The sequence below is a fragment of the Micropterus salmoides genome, unplaced genomic scaffold (genome assembly GCF_014851395.1).
Source record: "Micropterus salmoides isolate LMB-PRFRI ecotype aquatic unplaced genomic scaffold, ASM1485139v1 Ms_hic_scaffold_6, whole genome shotgun sequence".
Taxonomy (NCBI): Eukaryota; Metazoa; Chordata; class Actinopteri; order Centrarchiformes; family Centrarchidae; genus Micropterus; species Micropterus salmoides.
The window spans coordinates 468,826-485,604 of NW_024044348.1; the positions used below are offsets into that span (position 1 = coordinate 468,826).

The 16,779-nt window shown below is 42.9% G+C and overlaps 1 protein-coding gene across 4 annotated transcripts in view; it reads left to right on the forward strand.

Moving 5' to 3' along the window:
• The window catches only part of LOC119890352 (nuclear receptor ROR-alpha A-like), a 53,819-nt gene extending 38,149 nt beyond the window's left edge, over window positions 1-15,670 (forward strand). For 2 of the 4 annotated variants that reach the window (XM_038701593.1, XM_038701594.1), the window contains 10 exons: window positions 4,771-4,856; window positions 7,071-7,212; window positions 7,392-7,654; window positions 7,742-7,928; window positions 10,738-10,859; window positions 10,964-11,096; window positions 11,213-11,320; window positions 13,342-13,452; window positions 13,531-13,643; window positions 14,588-15,670. In XM_038701593.1, coding sequence (XP_038557521.1) covers window positions 4,771-4,856; window positions 7,071-7,212; window positions 7,392-7,654; window positions 7,742-7,928; window positions 10,738-10,859; window positions 10,964-11,096; window positions 11,213-11,320; window positions 13,342-13,452; window positions 13,531-13,643; window positions 14,588-14,755 — 1,433 coding nt within the window. In that variant the 3' untranslated portion in view covers window positions 14,756-15,670. Of the gene's footprint in view, window positions 1-4,770; window positions 4,857-4,990; window positions 6,940-7,070; window positions 7,213-7,391; window positions 7,655-7,741; window positions 7,929-10,737; window positions 10,860-10,963; window positions 11,097-11,212; window positions 11,321-13,341; window positions 13,453-13,530; window positions 13,644-14,587 lie in introns of those variants that run through there. The other 2 variants (XM_038701595.1, XM_038701596.1) reach the window with 2 other exon arrangements.
• Window positions 15,671-16,779: the final 1,109 nt, after the last annotated feature.

A 16,779-nucleotide genomic window follows, 5' to 3' on the forward strand; every position in this document is an offset into this window, starting at 1 on the left:
CGTGTGTTTTATGTGGATAATTTTAATATTTTCTGGCAAAGAATGTCTCTTTTTAAGACAGACGGACTTCACCCAAACAAACGGGGCTCAGAAATGTTAGCTGCGCACATACAGCATGCGGTGCGGTCCACACATGACTTACGTGAATGACTCATCATTCATGCAGCACACCTGGACACACCACCACTCACAGAACAGATCTCTGCCTCACTGCCACAAACAACTGTCTCCACCTGCTGGCATGTAAAGCCGTCTGCACCCAGCGCTGTTCCACAGACTTCTATTCCTGTCATCATCACGCATAGACCAGTAAACCGAAATGTGCACATCCCACACAGAAATAATAGTAATCTCTTAAGGATTAGGACAACTGCACCAACTCCAGCACCCAGAACAAACTCATTTAAAATGGCTCTCTTCAATGTGAGATCACTTTCAAGTAAGACTTTTATCTTAAATGATTTTATCTTGTCTGCAAATCTAGATTTTATGTTTTTAACTGAATCCTGGTTGCAAATGAATGACTATAGCCAGCTAGCTGAACTGTGTCCGCCTCAATATGATTTGCTTTAGTCAACCGAGGGTCAGTGGTCGTGGTGGTGGGCTAGTGAGCGTGTATAGGAAAAATTTTAAATGTCATCAAGTACGCTGTGATGAATTTAGCTCCTTTGAAGTTCTCACTCTTAAAGTTGGAGGGCTGCAACCTATCATATTTGTTATAATTTATCGCCCCCCAAAACCGCCTGGAGGATTTTTATCAGAACTTCCTGAATTTTTATCTACTCTGGTTTTAAATTATGACAGAATTGTTCTTTGTAGCGATTTTAATATTCATGTTGATGACCCCAACAATGTTAATGCAACTGACTTTTTAAATATGGCCACTTCTTTTAACTTCAAACAACATGTCAAAGGGCAAACACATAACCGTGGTCATACACTGGACTTGGTTTTTACCCTGGGTGTCAGCATTTCCTCTGTGGAATTAGTGGACATGACCATATCTGACCACAGATGTATTGTTTTTAGCTGCGATTCGCCTGTTACTCACGCCGCCTCACCAAGCTCCGTGTGTTGTCGCATCTTTAATGAACAAAGTGTTTCAAAGTTTTGCGCAGTCTTTCAGAGCCAAAGCCAACACCTGTCTGATTCCAACACCAACAATCTGGTTGATCACTTCAATCGTATCTGCTTGTCGTCACTAAATATTACTGCTCCTCTAAAGGTTAGGCCTACGTCTAAAGCTAGTAAACAACCCTGGATAAATGACAGCATTCGCAGCCTAAAAAGGGAATGCAGGAAAGCAGAGCGCAGATGGAAAAAATCCAGTCTCCAAGTCCATTACCTCAGTCTGAAGGATTTATTAATTAACTACAATAAATGGTTAAGGAAGCGAGAACACACTATTTTTCTGAACTCATTACTACACATAAACACAATCCCAGGTTTCTGTTTAAGACTGTGGATCAGCTGGTAAACCCAACCCCTCCTTGTGCCTCAGCTGGAAGTAATGATGACTGTGAATTGTTTTTATCTTATTTTACCAATAAGGTGGTGTCAATCAGAGCCTCTATTACCCCCGTGGCCTCTTACTCAGAGGTTCCTCACCAGCAACAACAGAGTTTTAACCAGTTTTATCCCATCGACTTGTCTGAGCTTTTAAAAACAATATCACAAATGAGAGTGTCCTCCAGCCCACTTGATATAATACCTACAAAATTTTTACTAAAAGTAATAGATTCTGTTGGGCCCCATTTGATCTCTGTTTTCAACAGCTCCCTATCTACTGGTTGTGTCCCTGATTATTTTAAAACGGCTTGCGTGAACCCACTTTTAAAGAAACCTGGTTTAGATCCCTCCCTCCCACAAATTTTAGACCAATTTCAAAACTGCCTTTTACTGCAAAGATTCTAGAAAGAATTGTGTCCAAACAGCTGCTCACTGTACTGGAAAATAACAAAATATTTGAAAAGTTTCAGTCTGGTTTTAGGAAGTACCACAGCACTGAGACTGCCCTGCTTAAAGTCACCAATGACCTTTTAATGTCTGCTGATGAAGGCATGTGCTCAGTCCTTGTACTCCTGGACCTTAGCGCTGCTTTTGACACCATTGATCACAACATCATGTTAGACAGACTGAGGCACTGGGTGGGGATCTCTGGTACTGCTCTAGAATGGTTTTCATCCTACCTGTCAAATAGGAAGTTTTGCGTGTCTGTAAACAACTATGTCTCTTCATTCTGTCCAGTTAAATATGGTGTGCCTCAGGGGTCGGTCTTAGGACCCATTTTGTTTTCCTTGTATCTGCTTCCCCTTGGACATATTATCCATAAACATGGCATTTCTTTTCATATTTATGCTGATGACACACAAATATACTTGCCCGTCAGATCCACAGACCCTGGAATGCTGAGTTCACTTAACAACTGCCTTTGTGAAGTTAAAAAATGGATGTCAAATAATTTCCTCCAGCTGAACTCAGACAAAACAGAAATCCTGGTCATCGGGTCTCAGCAGATGGCAAATCAAATACTGCCATCTGCTGGTTCCCTAGTAAATCACATTAAGCCTGTGGCAAAGAACCTTGGTGTTTGGTTTGATAGTAATTTAAATTTCGAGCAGCACACCACAAAGCTTGTTCAATCATGTTTTATCAACTTAGAAATATAGCTAAAATTCGATCTATGTTAACTTTTAAGGACACCGAGACCATTTTACACGCCTTCATCTCATCACGCCTGGATTATTGCAACAGCCTTTTCACCTGTTTAACCCAAAAATCTATTGATCGACTCCAGACTGTCCAGAACTCAGCTGCCAGGCTTTTAACCAGAACAAAGAAATATGACCACATTACTCCTATTTTAGCTTCATTACACTGGCTCCCAGTATGTTTTAGAATTGACTTTAAAATTCTATTGATCACTTTTAAAGCTCTTCATGGCCTCTCGCCTTGTTATATTTCTGACCTTTTAGTCCCATACGCACCAGCACGTACCTTGAGATCCTCGGGCAGAGGTCTGTTGTCTGTTCCAGAGTCTCGACTGAAAACTAAAGGGGACAGAGCGTTTGCTGTCAGGGCCCCGAGGCTCTGGAACAGCCTGCCCGAGGAAATCAGGTCGGCTGAGTCAGTGAACTCTTTTAAGTCCCTTCTTAAAACATACTTTTATAGGAGAGCTTTTCCCGATCTTATTTGACTTTATTTTATCCCTTTTATTTTATTGTAATTTACTAATTTTATATTAAATTTTCATGCTCTTATCTTTTTTTTGTATTATTCTTTACACTTGTTAAAGCACTTTGTAACTTGTTTTTGAAAAGTGCTCTACAAATAAGGATTATTATTATTATTATTATTAGACTAGGGGTTCACATGCTTTTTCCACCCTGCACTGTGAATGTTTACACGGTGTGTGGTGTTAGTTTAAGCAGACGGTGTCTGTCTATTGTGACTTAGATGAAAATCAGATCACATTTTATGACCAATTTATGCAGAAATTCAGGTAATTCTAAAAGGTTTACATACTTTTTCCTGTGACTGTATATGAGCCCATTCCTCTGCTAAAGATAGAAGCTCAGTATATAAGTACCAGTTCAGCGACAGGCGTACTGGACCTAAAGGACGTTAACCAAGTCACATGACGTTAAACATGTGGTGAAAGGGTCACAGTTTGGTTAGGGCAACAAAACTACTTGGTTAAGATTAAAATGAGTACGTTATGTAAGTTAATAAAGTTATTTAACTTTAAAAAAGTTGACGTTTACTTGGCATCACACGGGACTCGACCCTCTGTCTCCTGTTTGAAAGTCCTGTGTTTGTTTTTCACATCTATCCACCACCTGCTTATACGGACTTTGTTACTCTTTATACTACATCACCTGACTTCTTCTGCAACTAAAGGTCGCAGCCTAACAGTAAATGTAAATATGGGTTGTTATAAGGTGCTGCATAGGCGATATAAAACAGAACAATTAGTTTAACGTTTTAAAATAGTTCGGATTTATGTTCAGGATTTGAATCTTTTTTTATCTCAGCTTGAATGTGTATTTATATTTATTCAGGCGCGTTTGCTGGTCACATCATGAAACTAATTGTGTATTTTTTCCCACATTGATTTGTAAGAGTTTTGAAAAAACAAACGATGAGACACCAGATCAGAAAACACCTGAACGAACAAACATATTTTGTTAATTCATTTGGAGGACTTGTTGAATTTAAATCCTCTGTTGTGCTTATATAGATTATATACTGAATTTTGTGCAGCCCTTTACAGACTGAATATTTGAGTTAGCGTTTCAGTAAAGACTTATGCCCTGCAGACTCGGCTCCTGCCATATTTGCTGCACCAGCATTTGTGCAGCACCGTGTTTTTTGGCGCAAGGCTCCACACACGTGCGCTGACACCGCTGCAAGAGCAAGGACATCTCCTGTTTCGACTTTGACTCGTTAGTGTGATGACTTATATCGAACAAACCCTCGCCACCTCACCCTTTGTCTGTCATGTTTGTGCAGCCGTGAGTTTATTCGCCACCATTTATGGATGTGTCAGTGTGAGGAGGGATTGCCGGCTGTGTTGTAGTATGTTTGACGTTTCTTTTATTAATGGAGCTTCTTTAAATGAACAGAATCAAGCATTATCATCTTCGTGTCATCTGATACAGAGCTAATCTGAGAATAAAGCTGCCATTGTTATGGCGTCCATGTTTCTGCTGGCGGATGTTTTGATGTTTGGAGCGTGTGATCCTGACAGTTTATTCTCTCTGTCTGCAGCTCAGATTGAAATCATTCCCTGTAAGATCTGCGGAGATAAATCGTCAGGGATCCACTACGGGGTGATCACCTGTGAGGGCTGTAAGGTAAGCCCCGCCCTCTCCTCTATATTGTCCCACTTCCTGTTCGGCATGAGCTTCCTGCCTTTTCTCAGACAGAGGTCCATTCCCAATCTCCACCCTGAAGACCTCACAGACTTGGTTGAAGTCACCTGGTAAGTGCTCAAGTGCGAGAGGCTGCAAAGGGGCAGAAATGGTAAAATGGGACATATCTTATTTCTTCACCGTGACTACGCCAAAACAATTCTTCGTTCATCTTTGTTCTTGTAGTTGCTCCTTCCATGTTTGTTTACCTTTTTTTAAACGGCAACTTCCCCTGGAAACCCTGTGTTTCAAATCAAATGTCTTTATTGTCCACAAATGTGGAAATTTGTTTTTGGCATACACAGTACAGACCATAACTGATTGGATTCCGGAGTGGAGACATTATGAATTTAGAGAGATAATTGCATTTGGTATGAAAGACTTTTTGTAAAGGTTCTTAGTTGCTGCAGCTGCTCTATAGCACCTTCCAGAGGGCAATTTAATAAATTCATTAAACAAGGGGTGTACAGGATCAGATGCAATTCGTCTAGCTTTTTGTTTCACCTGTGTTTTATACATACATCCCAAATGTCGTTGCTCTTTCCCAGCCAAATTTGTAATTCTGCACAATCTGTTTTTGTCCTTTTCCCCCAAGTGTCCATACAGTGTACATACAGTGCTTGAAGTGGGGCGGAACGCACCGGTACGCGGTACCAGCACCTCCACATTTTCGATATTCTTGCTTATGTCCAATTTCTGGATCAGATATAGACGCTGCATTGCTTTTTTAAAAACGTACTCTGTGTTGGCTGTAAAATTTCAAAAATGGTTCCTAAGTATTTAAACTCCTCAACTATCTCAACAGGCTTATCGTTAATCAAAACAGGAGAAAAATATGGACAAGCACTGTTGTGTCTCGTGATCGCTAGCTCTTTAGTCTTCTTTGCATTAATAGAGAGGGCACTGTCACAACAACACACTATGAACTGTGGAGAATTCCCTCAGGCAAAGTCTGCAGAGATGCATGTACTTAAAGTCTGCACAAAGGGTTAAAAAAGTCTGCGAAACAAAACCCTGATGCACCTGAACGCTCACCGGGAACGCTACTCAAAGTCTGTGAGTGTGGAGATTGGGATTCAACCCTTTTCATGGAGACTCCGTCATTTATATTTCTTTTTTGTTCCACCACTTTGAAGCCTCTCAGAGGAAATCGGCCTCTGACTGAAAGACTTCAGAGTTTAAAATCAAAAACAGTCCTTAAATCTGTCCTTTTTACCTCCTTGATAACTTTGTTATTAGGATTAAAATGCAAATGTTCGTGATGTTTCTGTGCAGATTTGAGCAGCACTGGGCTTCAGTGGCTGCAGTGAACGTCATGAGATTGGGTTTTTTTGTTGGTTTGTTTCTGGTTCTTGTTTGTGTTATTTCCACATTGTCAAATGGACCAATTGTGACACCTGGAAAGACAAGTTGTCCTCTGCATCAGGACAGTGGACGCACCAGGATCCACTAAGACTGCTGTTGTTGCTGTTGTTCAACATTGTACAGCTTCAGTTTCAGCCACAACACCCCAAGACAGCAGGTCCTCACACCTACACGACAAAATGAGTTATCTGTCAGGGTCTACCAAAAGAAGTCTTCTGGGTAAGCTTTCAAAAATCAGCTTGTAGCAAAACTAATATCTAGCTTGACCGTCACATTTCATAGTTCAGCCCATATTTACCACAATCGCTGCTTAACTACAGATGATTTAAGGAAGTTTTAAAAACACAAAAATCTATTTCCCTGTTATCCTCCCACACCTGGGCAGTTTCTCTGTCTCCACCGCAGCCTGCCTGCGGCCCGACAGCCTGAGTCTCATTAACAGAAGCAGAAGAAACATTTGTTCAGTTTGGACCATCAGTCACAACAGAAGAACTCCTGCTTAGAAAGGTTCCCTGAACAAGCCCGAGTGTGCAGCTGCTGTTGGCAGCTGGACGCTCGCTTCACAGCCAACGAGCAGCGGATGTGTACAAATACGAGAGAGAGAGAGAGAGGGGCTGATGGGAGATGTGGCAGTACGGCCCGTGGATACAGGGGTTTCTGGGTAGTAAAATGGCAAATCAAATAAAAACAAAACAGCTGTAATATCTTTTACAAGTGCTGAAAAGATGAGTGAAGGCCACAACTGGAATCTAAAAACAAAAACCCTTTTCAGACAGTTCCCTCCTCTTTCAGGGTTTCTTCAGGCGGAGTCAGCAGAGTAACGCCGCCTACTCGTGTCCTCGCCAGAAAAACTGTGTGATCGACAGAACGAGCCGCAACCGCTGCCAGCACTGCCGTCTGCAGAAATGTCTGTCTGTGGGCATGTCCCGAGACGGTGAGTCACACACAGGTGCATACATTTAACACGTGCGCACTCTCACCTGCAGACACATCTGGCGGTCAGCAGTTTGCAGGATGTTAACCTGCAGACACGCCAGCGGTGCTCAAGTGTCTTTGTCTGTGAGGTTATTATTATTCATGTTCTTGCTAACCTCTCCTCTACCTCAAACACAGCTGTAAAGTTTGGTCGCATGTCCAAGAAGCAGCGGGACAGTTTGTACGCCGAGGTGCAGAAACACCGCCTCCAGCAGCAGCAGCAGCAGCAGCAGGGTCCTCCCCTCCTGTCCCACCCCAGCCTCGGCAGCCCGAACCCGGGCGAGGCTGAGCCGCTGTCCCCTCACTACGGCCTCTCTTCCACGGGCCTCACGGAGCTGCAGGATGAGCTGGGAGGCTACGTGGAACAACACTCGCCTGAAGGAGGATCTGTCTCCTCTAAGGTCTGTCAGAGGTGTTTGAGTGAAAGCTACACCCTGAAATGGAATTACTTACAGTTCATATGTGTCAACCTTGCTTTCCACAAACAGGCAGACTCTGGAGGAGGAGAAAGAGGAGGTGGCGGGTTCTACCTGGACTTCCAGCCATCCCCGGATCAGTCCGGGCTGGATGTTAACGGCATCAAACCGGAGCCGCTGTGCGACTACGGCTCCAGTAACAGCTTCTTCCCGTACTGCTCCTTCAGTGACGGGAACGCATCGTCCCTGGCTGAACTCGGTGAGATGGAGGAGAAAGCAAAGGTGGTTGTAGAGGAGGAGGGGCCAAGGAGGAGGACACGCCTCCTCCGAACAGTTTAGCCCCAGTGACAAGCAAGGTTGTTAACGAAAACTAATAAAAATAACATTTTCATTAACTGAAATAAAAATAAAAACGAGGCTTTACAAAAAAATAACTGAGACTGTAAAGTCTTAATATTATTCAAAGTAAAAGTGTACAGTGCAGAATGAAAAATGTCCCATGTGACTGTTATTATTATTAATCATCAGCTTTTACTGTTGTAGCTGGTTGAGGTTGAACTGTTTTATATGAGACTGAAATTAATGGTTTTTATTATGGTTTATTTTCTTCTATATAGGGAGAAATATTGCCACAGTTGCCCGAAGTGACTTCTTCACAATGCTTGTGCTGTCAGTCCAAACCTCAGAATTTACATTACATTCATTCACTTATCTGACGCTTTTATCTAAAGTGACTTACAGCTGCTATACATGTCAGAGGTCGCACGCCTCTGGAGCAACGAGGGGTTAAGTGTCTCGCTCAGGGACACAATGGTGGATGTCTCACAGTGGGGGATTGAACCCGGGTCTCTCGCACCAAAAATTAAAAGGAAAAGTTTTGACATGAAAAATGTCTTGAACAACTATCGAAACAGTTGCCAGATAAAACTCATGTACTAGCTGTACTTGTATAAACTGTTGGGGATTAATTTATAACAAAACATTACATTTTATAAACTCCTCATGTGTTTTGTGTTTAAAAATCTGACTTTGTAAAGTGACTGAAGCCGTCAGATGAATGTAGTGAATTAAAAAGTCCAATATCTCCCTCAGAGGTGGAGCAGAAAGTGGTATGAAAGGAAAAGTTCAAATACCTCTAATTTGTACTCAAGTACAGTACTTGAGTAAATGTACTCAGTTACTGCCCACCACTTTAATAACCCTGGCGACGGGTCGGAGTTAAAGTCTGCATCCACACCTGGTGATCCAAAAAAAGGAAAATGACAAAACGTTCCGCCGTACGGCAGAAGGCTGTAAAGAGCTGGAGGGAAAAACCAACAGAGGGAGAGAGCGATGAGGAAATATCTTAAAAGACGTGAAGCAGAGCGGTAGAAGAAGCAGCAGCCACATAGAGGAGTTAGAAAGAGAGAAAAGAGACACTGTGGGCCGCACAAAGACAGAAAGGTGGTTTAAAATAGGTTGGAAGCTCATCTTCAGAGCTCATTAAAGTCTCTGCGTGGTAATTAGCCGTCTCTTAATTAGGGCCAAGTGGGACGAGGCCGGCCACTCACGGGGGAAATCATATTTTCATTCTCCCTGGAGATGTTTTTATTCCTGTTTTTTTTTTTTTTTTTTTCTTTGACAAAAGCATCTATCATAACACCTCCACCTCCACCTCCACCCCCCGCCCCAGAAGCTGTGTCAGCCGACGGTGTTTCTGTACCTTGTTCTTTTGGTCTCTCGTGTTATTTCATATTCATATGGAGCAATTAGCCCAGAGACGCTGAACAGAACAACAGTTACTGTATGTTTCAGGGTTGTTTCCTGCCTGAGCTGCTGCGTTCACAAACATTTTGTTGACACAGTTGGATTTTAAAAATGTGGCAGAGTTTCTCTTCTGTGCCACACGTGTTGTGTAGGAGTCCGGGGCCCGAATACATGAAACCTTTGAGTTTGTGCACGCTGTAGGCCTGCGTTCAGACCAAAATAAAGGATCCAGATCCATGAGTTTAAGGGCTGATTAGATGCCAAAACACTTGTCTGTCCTTAAATGTATATTCAAAATAATTTAATGTAAAAGTAGGTGAGGATTGGTTCTAAACTCATTATATGTGCTTTATAGATTTTTTTTATTTTAGTGGTCGACCAATACGGGTTTCTTCGAAGGCCGATGCTGATTTTTATAGAGCAGGATATATAATGCCGATATCCAAACAAAGTCCCATTATTCCTAATGTTATTTGCACGGTACAGAATATTTTAATAAAAATACCATGTCATCGTGTTTCTGCTTTGCATGACTTAGGCTATAAGACCCAATCAGAGAGCCGAGCGTGAGCGGCTGCGTCGTCGTTTCTAAAGTCCTCTGTTTTGGCCCGTCTTCACTAAAACGCCCTCTGGAGTTTTGAAACACAAACTGTGTTTCAAAACTTCTCCGTTTTCGCCGTTGTAGTCTGGACGGGAGGTGCAAACGTAGCAAAAGGTCACCTTTAATGAGCTCTGAAGATGAGCTTCCAACCTCCTGCTATTTTAAACCACCTTTCTGGAGAACGCAGCAGTGTGGACGCGGCCTGTTGACTAACTCTTTCCCACCCTCGTGATTGCCGCTTAACAGAGGGTTTTTTGTGACGACTTTCCGACTCTAGAAAGTCGTCATGGTGACAAACATTTCATATTCCTCCGTTTTGCATTGCAGATAGTTCCCACTCGATCGGCTCGCTGACGGCCAGTGTCCACTAGAGACACGCTGTAGGATGAAACTGGTGGTTTTGTTTTCTAGCTTGTAATGACCGGGTCCGTGTTTGGAAATTCGGCTGCTGCTAGAAACCTTCTGAACGATCAACACCGAAGGAATCCTATAGATTCTTCTATATTTACATTGCATGTTTTCCTAATGTGCAAATAAACCTTTCTCAAAGCATTTTCATTTTAAACAAATTATGCCTTCAAAAAAGTTGTGGGTCCAAGGTGTAAATGACACCTATGGTACCAACTTTTACTCAGCATGTTGTTGACTTTCTTTTAATGGTCACAGCCCCGACCTGATGGGTCGATCTCGCCGTGTTCACCTGCTCACTGTCTCGTCGCAGATCACCTGGCTCAGATCATCTCGAAGTCCCACCTGGAGACGTGTCAGTACCTGAAGGAGGAGCTGCAGCAGATGACCTGGCAGAACTTCCTGCAGGACGAGGTGGAGATCTACCAGAGCAAGGTGCGTTTACTGGAACTGAACCAGCCGCGTACCGCTCCTTGGTTATTGTGCTGTTAACTTCAGACGTGTTTAGTTTTAATCTCTTCCCTGTCGGTCCTGTGCAGCCGCGGGAGGTGATGTGGCAGCTCTGCGCCGTAAAGGTCACCGAGGCCATACAGTACGTGGTGGAGTTCGCCAAACGCATCGACGGCTTCATGGATCTCTGTCAAAATGACCAGATCGTGCTGCTAAAAGCTGGTGAGGGGGGGACGCCAGGAACATAACGGCTTCATTCACATCTGGTGCTTTTCACTGTCAACAAGTCAGACGGGATTACACATGAATCACCCGTCTCTCCGTGTTTCCTCTGCCAGGCTCTCTGGAGGTCGTCTTCGTCCGAATGTGTCGCGTGTTTGACTCGCAGAACAACACCGTCTACTTCGATGGGAAGTTTGCAGGTCCCGATGCCTTCGAGGCGTTAGGTGAGCGGGGGAACTTTCTAACAGATGATTACTGACCTCCTGTCTCTGCAGGTGCTGCATCACAGCAAATAACATCTCCCCTGCCTTCACGCAGACGCACCGTGGGCTTAGTTCAAGAGTAGTGGGAGATTTCAATACTTACTCAAGCTGTGTCTATCTATCGAGAGAGACAAAGAAGGTCTTTATCAATCTATATGTAAAGAGATATATATATTCTCCCTTTTGCACACATTTCCACATCAATATAACGTCTAATATTCCACCTCCTGGGTGCTCTGTAGCATCTGGAGTTTCTGAAATTGGCAGTAGTGAAAATAACCAAGGACATTTACTCAACTACTGTTCTTAACTACCATTTTAAGGTGGACTTGTACTTGATGATAATAATAATAATAATAATAATACAAAATACAGTCACCAAAAAACTAGGATGTAAAATTATTGATTAAGATTTGACTTTATTGATCATAAAATGGGCCTAATAAGAGCTATTTCTTTTACTTTTCAGAACTTTTACTAGTAACAAAGTATTGTTGCACTGTGGTGTTACTACTTTTACTGAAGTACATGATGAGTACATGAGTACTTCTTCCACCTGCCAGCTCTCTCATCACAAAACTAAGATGTTATTTGTGTCTGTCCTTAAATTTATATTCAAAATAATTTAATGTCAAAGTAGGTGATGATTTGTTTTAAACTCATTATATGTGCTTTATAGATTGCAGAGATAAGCTTTCAAAGGCCGATGTTGATATCTAGAGAGCAGGAAAGAAAAGTCATGTATAATCCCATAATTCCTGCAGAGAACAACCTAATCTACATGTTATTTCAGTAACGTGTTGTTTCAGATGGAAGCTTTATTAATGAATGAAACAGAAACATACTGCTGTAGATTTCAGAACACAGCTGGTGTTTAAGGAAGAGCAGGGTTCACTTTGTCAGACGTAATTCAGCGGCTTTATTCTCTATAGTATAACTAGATAGATAGATATAGATTTAACTCTGTTAGATTAGACCTGCTGTCATTTAGGAGGAACATGCTATGTATAGTAAAAGCTGAGGACATTTAGGGATCCAAACTTATTTTCACCACCCTCGACGTGAGTGCAGGTATCGGCCCGCGCTCTTTATCTCAAAATGCCAGATATCAGCCCGTTTAATCCGTATTTCACTACTTAATTTCCTGAATAGTTGTTGTTTACGAGACGAAACTTTATCCCTGAATGTGCCTCTGGTGAAACATCAGGCTTGTTTTAAAGAAGAAGGTAAATATTGGATCTTTGGCTGCACAGTCACATTAAAATGATTAAACGTTGAATTACCGTAAAACTTTATTTAAAAGCAGAGCCCTAATTCAACGCCTGTACCTTTTTAACCGGCCTGGATTTGACAGATAAACGCGGGTCTCAATTAGTAGCCTGGTCTGATTTTTCTAGAGGTTCTCTGGATGTTGTTGTTCTAGAGCCTCTTTAAATAATGGAACCATGTCTCAATTTGGGTTCTGGAATCAGACATCACCACTTTTGAGGTTAGACTTTTCTGTTTGAAGAAGCTTTTAGTTGGGGCAGGATTGAGCAAACTTGAAGTTATTAAATCCTGTTCATTATTTTATTTTGTGGATTTTATTCTGGCTGTGTATCACGCTCCTTTGTTTTGTTCCGGTGTATTTTGTAAAGTGTATTGGGACCATGTCTTTTGGTGATTTTGCACTTTAAATAAAATGTGATTGATTGAAATCACACATACAAATATAAATGTTGTCAGTGTGGACATGCTACACGCCGTTAGATTCCCCACAATTCAATCATTTAGTTAACTTTACAGAAAAATTAACCCAAGTTGAAATGACTACGGTAACTTTCGGCTTTCATCCTTTCTAAAGTAGTCTCTGTCTGTCTCTCCTGATTTTATTTAAGGAGTATTAATGCTGTTTGATAGCAGCCTGTTTCCATCTTTGCTGAGCGAGAGGCCTGAAAGTCACTGAATATGTTTCATCACTATTTCGCATTGTGTGTTTCCAGGTTGTGACGACTTGATCACATCCGTGTTCGACTTTGCTAAGAGCATGTGTTCGCTGCATCTGACGGAGGACGAGCTCGCCCTGTTCTCGGCCTTCGTTCTGCTCTCCGCAGGTACGTCTCTTCGCTCATCTGTCTCGCTCCGTCGTCCTGAAAGATTGAATTTGAGTTCACAGGCTGTTTTTGCCGCAGATCGGTCGTGGCTGCAGGAGAAGCTGCAGGTGGAGAAGCTGCAGCAGAAGACTCAGCTGGCTCTGCAACACGTCCTGCAGAAGAACCAGAGGGAGGAAGGGCTGCTGAACAAGGTACACACAGCGCTGAAGTTAAGACTCGAGGTTTTACTGATTAAACTGTATTAAACCCTGATTATCAAACCTAAATTACAAACCGTCTGCCTTATGAAGCAGATTTTAACCAAAAGTAAAACATCTGTGTGCAAGTCCAGCTGCAGAACCGTCACTCCTGTTATGTGAGTTTAATGTTCAGTTTAGAGCTTCTGATTTTAAGACTGTTCTTCATCTCTGCTGATCTCTTCTGGTAGGATCACAGTGGTCTTGTTTTAGGAATGTTTTGTGTGCCTGTTTTTATGTGACGAGTTTGGGACAAGAGACAAAGTTTCTGTTTGTTTCTGTTATAAATATCAACGCTACTGCAGGACATATCTGGTGTACATAATAAATCTGATAATGGAACCTTTTGCCTGATAAAAATAACTTCAGAGGACGTTAAAAATAAAACTCAGACGTTAGAACATGGCGTCACATTGACCTCTTGTGGTGCTGACCGGTAAAAACATTTTCTCTTACTGGTGGATGTGTGTAATAACTCTGTCTTCCTCTGTGTCCTCCTCTCCTCTCCTGTTTCCTCTCCTTGTTTCCTCTCCTCTCTCCCCTCCTGTTTCCACTCTCCTATTGCTTCCTCTCCTCTCTTCTTTTCTCTTCTCATTTCCTCTCCTGTCTCCTCTCCTTGTTTCCTCTCCTCATCTCCTCTCCTGTCTCCTCTCCTTGTTTCCTCTCCTCGTGTTTCCACTCTCCTCTTGTTTCCTCTCCTCTCTCCTCCTCTCCTGTCTCCTCTCTTCTTTTCTGTTCTCATTTCCTCTCCTTGTTTCGTATCCTCATTTCCTCTCCTGTCTCCTCTCCTTGTTTCCTAACGTGTTTCCACTCTCGTCTTGTTTCCTCTCCTCTCTCTCCTCCTCTCCCTCTCCTCCTCTCCTGTCTCCTCTCTTCCTCTACTCGTTTCCTCTCCTCAGCTGAGATGTAAGGTGGCGGCGTTGCGTTCCCTGTGCAGTCGTCACACAGAGAAGCTGTCGGCGTTCAGAGCCGTTTACCCCGACGTCGTTGGGACGCACTTCCCTCCTCTCTATAAGGAGCTGTTTGGTGCCGACCTCGAACTGACTCTGCAGACGGACGGTGACTAAACGCCGACCACGAGCTTCACAGAGCCGAGCTGTGAACGAGGGACCGAGTCCGGCTTCCGCGGCGAAGGAGGACGGGACGATGACCCGCACCACCAAAGACAGAAACTGTGAGGCCGCTTCTCCTGGACAGCCACATGAACGGAGAGATTTTAACTTCTTTCTTCACCTCCCCTTCCTGCTCCTCCTCCTCTCATGGCTCTGGGTTTGGATGCAGTGAGAACTCAGGTGGTCTCCTTCCACCTGCATTAATACACATGCTGTGGATCCAGGATCTGGGATCAGATTCACCTCTGACATCAAAAGACACCTTCAGGATTCAGATTGTCAACACGTCTCCTCTTCTCAACTCACGCCCGAGTGTCCGCTCACAGAAAAAATTTATTTCCACGTCCTAAACTCGATTTGGTTTAGCAGGAAGCTTGGTGACGTATACTGACCGCTACCGGTTAGCTACTGTGGTGAGAACATGCAGATTGAATATAGGTAGCTCAGTCGCTAACCAGACTTTTGTGGCGCCGTTTAAACTCAGAGCAGAGCAGGTTTTTATAAAACTGGGTGGGGCAATAAGCTTCTCAAAGGTTAGCTCTGATAGGGCTGATGTGCAATGATGTGAATTTGTTATATATGCATGAACGTCTCATCTGTTTAACTTTTTATCCCCTCTTTTGATTCTGTATCATGTCATGACCACAACAGCACGTAAAAACACATCTTATAAAGTGCAGGTTTTCAGAGTGGGAGGCGGGACGCCCCGAGTGTGTGTGTGGGGGGGGGGGGCTCCAAACCGTTCCAAAATATAACTTCAGTTATTAAAAGGAGATCACAAAGAATGTCCTAAATGTGTTCATGTGCGAATTTAATGTCTTCCCCACTTTCCCAGAGTCAGAAACAATAAACGTCTTAGGAGAGACCTTTTTCATCTCCAGTATTTGGTGTCTGAAGTTATGTCAGACAGCAATATTCAGCTATCTTGGCTAAATTGTTGAGTGTCTATGGCATTAAATAACATAATCATGATCTCCGATGCTGCGTTCAGACCAAACGCGAATTTAATCCTCACAACGGTCTCCTAGCGGGGTTTTTATCATCGGACAAGTGTTCACACATAACGCAAATAAACACAACTGGCCATTTCTACAGCTGTATGAACCCAAAGTAAACATTTTGCTGTGATTAAATGGCAATAAACGGATTAAACTGATGCCACAGTAATTACAAAATGATGCAGATTTGTTAAACATATGAATTGATGCTTTGTCAGGTCTGTCAGCAGGACAACAACATTTAAAAATGTTTGTTTTCTGAATGGAGTTGGGATCGAGCAGGGCTATGCTATGCTAACTTGTTCACAGTAAAGTACAACGACAGCTGGAATAACTGGACTGCAGAACGCTGATAGGCTATCGCAACTCGGCGTCATACGACTTTCTCGCTCGAATTGAAAATGTTCAACTCACGCGAGGGCCTCCGCCTTGCCGGCAGCCCCCCCTCCGCACCGCCCGACAGGAAATCACGGCTCTCTGCGTCTTTGCATTGACTTTGTATGTAAACGCCCCGCCCCCAACGCTCGCTTCGCTTTTGGTCTGAAAGCACCATTAGGCATCTAGGACTTGAAACTAACCAAGTAAACTAAGCTTTGTCTGAGGGGAGGCCCACAGTCCCAGACTCTGAAAAGCCCTGTTGTAAATCATTGTACACACACACATTTCCCACAATTCAATCTGACAGATTTGTTTGTTTTTTTTTACTTTTGAGTTATCTTCTTGAAGTGAAAGTAAAGTTTTGTGAGGTTGGTGCCAGTAGAGGGTACATCACAGTTTAGAAAGGTGGTCTGCTGCCATTTTTATCTTTTAAATGTTTGTCTTGGTGGATCGGAGGTCTGTAAAGATAAGAAGCAGGTTTTTATCAGGTTTCAGGTACTTTGGTTTAAATGAGGTCAGCTGGTCTGTCTGAGCAGAGCTCCAGGCTCTTTTCTTGTCTGTTGATGCGTCACTCAGGTTAATGCAAAACGTTAACGTCCCAAA